Raw genomic sequence first — 3,057 nt, 5'->3', positions numbered from 1 at the left:
TCTGTGTACTACATTGCCACATCATCCGGGGTGCACATCGCTTCAGCTGATCTCAGAGCGTTCAGCACATCGTGCTATTTTGATGATGAAGACCGATATGCAGTGTTATATCCGACAGGCTCTTACAGACCTCGACGGGGTTATGCTCACGATGACGATGTACTAGGATAGACAGCAATACCCGCTCAAAGTAAATTAATGGCGTGAAGGTGTGTACACACCGGCACCGTCCCAACTATGCTCGGACCATTGATCGACTTTAGCGACTATGCAGTTGCAAATCTCGGTCGCGTACATGAGGTACTATATATGTTAAGTCAGTCGGGCGGTCCTTCCTAAGTTCCTGTCGCGGCGTCGCGGCGGCGAACGCTGGAACGTTCTAGCACATGCCCTATTAGCGACTGGGCTAGCGGCGCATGATGGGCGGGGGACGTTGTCTCGACATCGCGCGCTCCATATATGGGCGCTGCCGACGTTTCTATAAGCGTCTCCACCGCCAGGCTCGTCCTCGAATTGCCCCGAATATCCACCCCTCACTGTATATTACTCCTGTCCACATTACTCAAGGGTGCACCCACGACACACACATCCGCCTACTGTTTACCTGCCACCCATAACATCCTTCGACGACTGCGACATGTTCGGTTATAACCCGTACGGAGACTACTCTCATCCATACGCGTATTCGCGCGCTGCGCCTGTATACTCACACGATCAAGACCACTTGCAGGCCCTCGCTGATGAGCGCGCGGCGCGCGAGCAATACTTCACCGCCCGTCGCGCACAGGCCCGCGCGCGTGCTGCCCGCGCGCGCGCCGCGCGCCAGGCCTACGCGCCGTACAACTCATACAACTCTGACGACGACGACGGCACACTCGAGGACAATGACTCCTACGACGGTGCGTACAGCGCCTCTCCGTATGGCAGCTACGGATACGGTATGTCGCCCGCCGCCCGCCGGCGGAGAGTCATGGCGGAACAGCAAAGGAGGCGCGAGCAGCTGGAGAGGGAGCAAGAGCGCTTAAGACTGGAGGAGGAACGGAGGAGGCTCGCGCAGGAGAGGCGGGCTATGGAGGAAGAGCGGATGCGGCAGCTCTTCGCCGACGAGCAGAGGCGGCGAGACGAAGAAGAGCTGTATCGTCAGCGGGCGCACCAATATGATCCTTTCCTGCGCGGCTTCGGCTGGCTGCCTGGGGACGGGGACTTGGTAAGCCAATATATTATCCCTGCGTATGCTTGATCAGTAGACTAAGACCGTGCGTAGAACACTCGCACTACGCGGACACCGTTGCGTTCACAGACCGTCGCACCGTCGAATAGGCGACAACCGACATACAACCCCTTGCACGCCATGCATACTCATCTGAACCCTGCCGGTGCTGGCACAAGATCGTCTTCTGTCCCAGCGCACCAACCACCCAGCCCCGTCTCGCCGCACGCAGGCACGTCCCCGCGGCACACCATCGCCATCCGCACGCCTTCGCCGAAAGAGAGGACGAATTCCCCGCCCAATTCGCCCGCGCCTCAGCACGTGCAGCAGTACACGCCGGAGCAGGATGCCGCTGCGCGCAAGATCCAGGAGACGTACCGCGCGCATGCCGCACGCGCCAACGCGCTCCGCACCATCGCCGGCCTCCGCACGCGCTTCGCCGGCCTGCGCTCAAACTTCGTCTTCCCCGCCGCGCTTGATTTCGTCGTGCCCGGTGGCGGGCAGATCGCGGTCCGCGCGGGCGCGGAGGTATTAGCGAGCGCAACGCAAGCCAGCCCGGTCGCAGATGACGCCGCGGAGCCGACGCGCCCGGACGCAGATGACGCCGCGGAGCCGACGCGCCCGGACCTTGCGTACACGCCGGGCAACGCGCCGCTGCACGCCTATCTCGAGGAGCTCAGTCGGCTGCTGACCGCACTGGATGCCGTGGAGAGCCGTGGCGTGGCGGAGGTCAAGGGCCGGCGGAGGGCCCTTGTGAGGGAGGTGGAGGGCAAGGCGGAGAGTGTGGAGAGGAGGGTGAGGGCGGTTTGGGCGGCGTGGGTGGAAAAGACGAAGGCCTCTGCTGAGCCTTCTGGCTCTCAGTCACCAGCCGACCTCGATACGGCGCATCGAATCGGCACAGCGGCCGAAGCACATACAGCTCTCGACGCGCAGCCACAAACTTCAGCAGAGACGTCGATGGAGGTCGAGCGAACATCGCCAGCGCAGCCCCAGTCGGACTGCTCTCCCGAAAGTCCAGATACGGCCATAGTGGAAGAAGTCGAAGACAAGGACGCTGAACCTCCCATGAGCGCCGAGCCTCACACGCAGTTGTTCGATGATAGCGAGCGGATGGATGAGGCCCCTGACGAGACAACTATCGAGGTGATCGAAGCAGAGCCCGAACCCCCAGAGGACGAGGATGAGATAAAAGCCGATCTCCTCGAGGACGGCGAGAAGATGCAGGTCGAGCCCGCCACAGTGGAGGCAGATTTCACCTTTGAGCGCTTGCCGGCCCCGGACAAAGATATTCCATTCACACCTGCCCTGCCAAATTCTGCGCCTTCGCTCGAAGAAGCACCTCCCACACCAGAAATCGACGTCGTGGACGAGTCCGCTCCGGCGGTATTAGCGACCCTGCCTCAGACTCGGACTGATGACGAGACCTGCCCGCCGCCGCCCGACGCTGACATACCAGATGCGCCTTCCGAGGACCGGGAGCCCGATGTCCTCAGAGGGGAACATCATCCAGCTAGATCGCCGTCAGACGTGTCGGGTACCTCTCAGTCTTGCCCGACTGCGGATGTAGACGCCTCCCCAGACGCCGCCGTCCATTTCCACCCGATGATCTCAGGATTCGTCGAACCTGCGCATCACAGCTCGGGCTCGGGCAAGCCGCCAGCGCCTGCAGATGACCCGGATGTGGCGGCGGTATTCGCGCACATTGAGCGGCGCACGCCGGAGCAGACGCGCCTATGGATGGAGCGGACGCAGACGCAGACGCACCAGGAATGCCCGCTGACAATCCCGAGGATTGATCCTCCCGGCCGGTGTAGAGCCTAGCGCAGACATGGAGGACGAGCCTGTCT

The 3,057-nt window shown here is 61.9% G+C and overlaps 1 protein-coding gene across 1 annotated transcript; it reads left to right on the top strand.

Moving 5' to 3' along the window:
* Positions 1-637: 637 nt before the first annotated feature.
* On the top strand, positions 638-3,031 carry POSPLADRAFT_1153269 (hypothetical protein; the record flags this gene model as incomplete). Its single annotated transcript, XM_024486730.1, has 2 exons — positions 638-938; positions 2,112-3,031. 2 exons carry the CDS (start codon positions 638-640, stop codon positions 3,029-3,031), a joined length of 1,221 nt encoding a protein of 406 aa, XP_024335238.1.
* Between the last annotated feature and the right edge of the window lie 26 nt (positions 3,032-3,057).

The sequence above is a fragment of the Postia placenta genome, assembly GCF_002117355.1.
Source record: "Postia placenta MAD-698-R-SB12 unplaced genomic scaffold POSPLAscaffold_14, whole genome shotgun sequence".
In the NCBI taxonomy this organism is placed as follows: Eukaryota; Fungi; Basidiomycota; class Agaricomycetes; order Polyporales; family Adustoporiaceae; genus Rhodonia; species Rhodonia placenta.
Note: the sequence above shows the minus strand (reverse complement) of the source record. Positions and strands in the feature narration are given on the sequence as shown.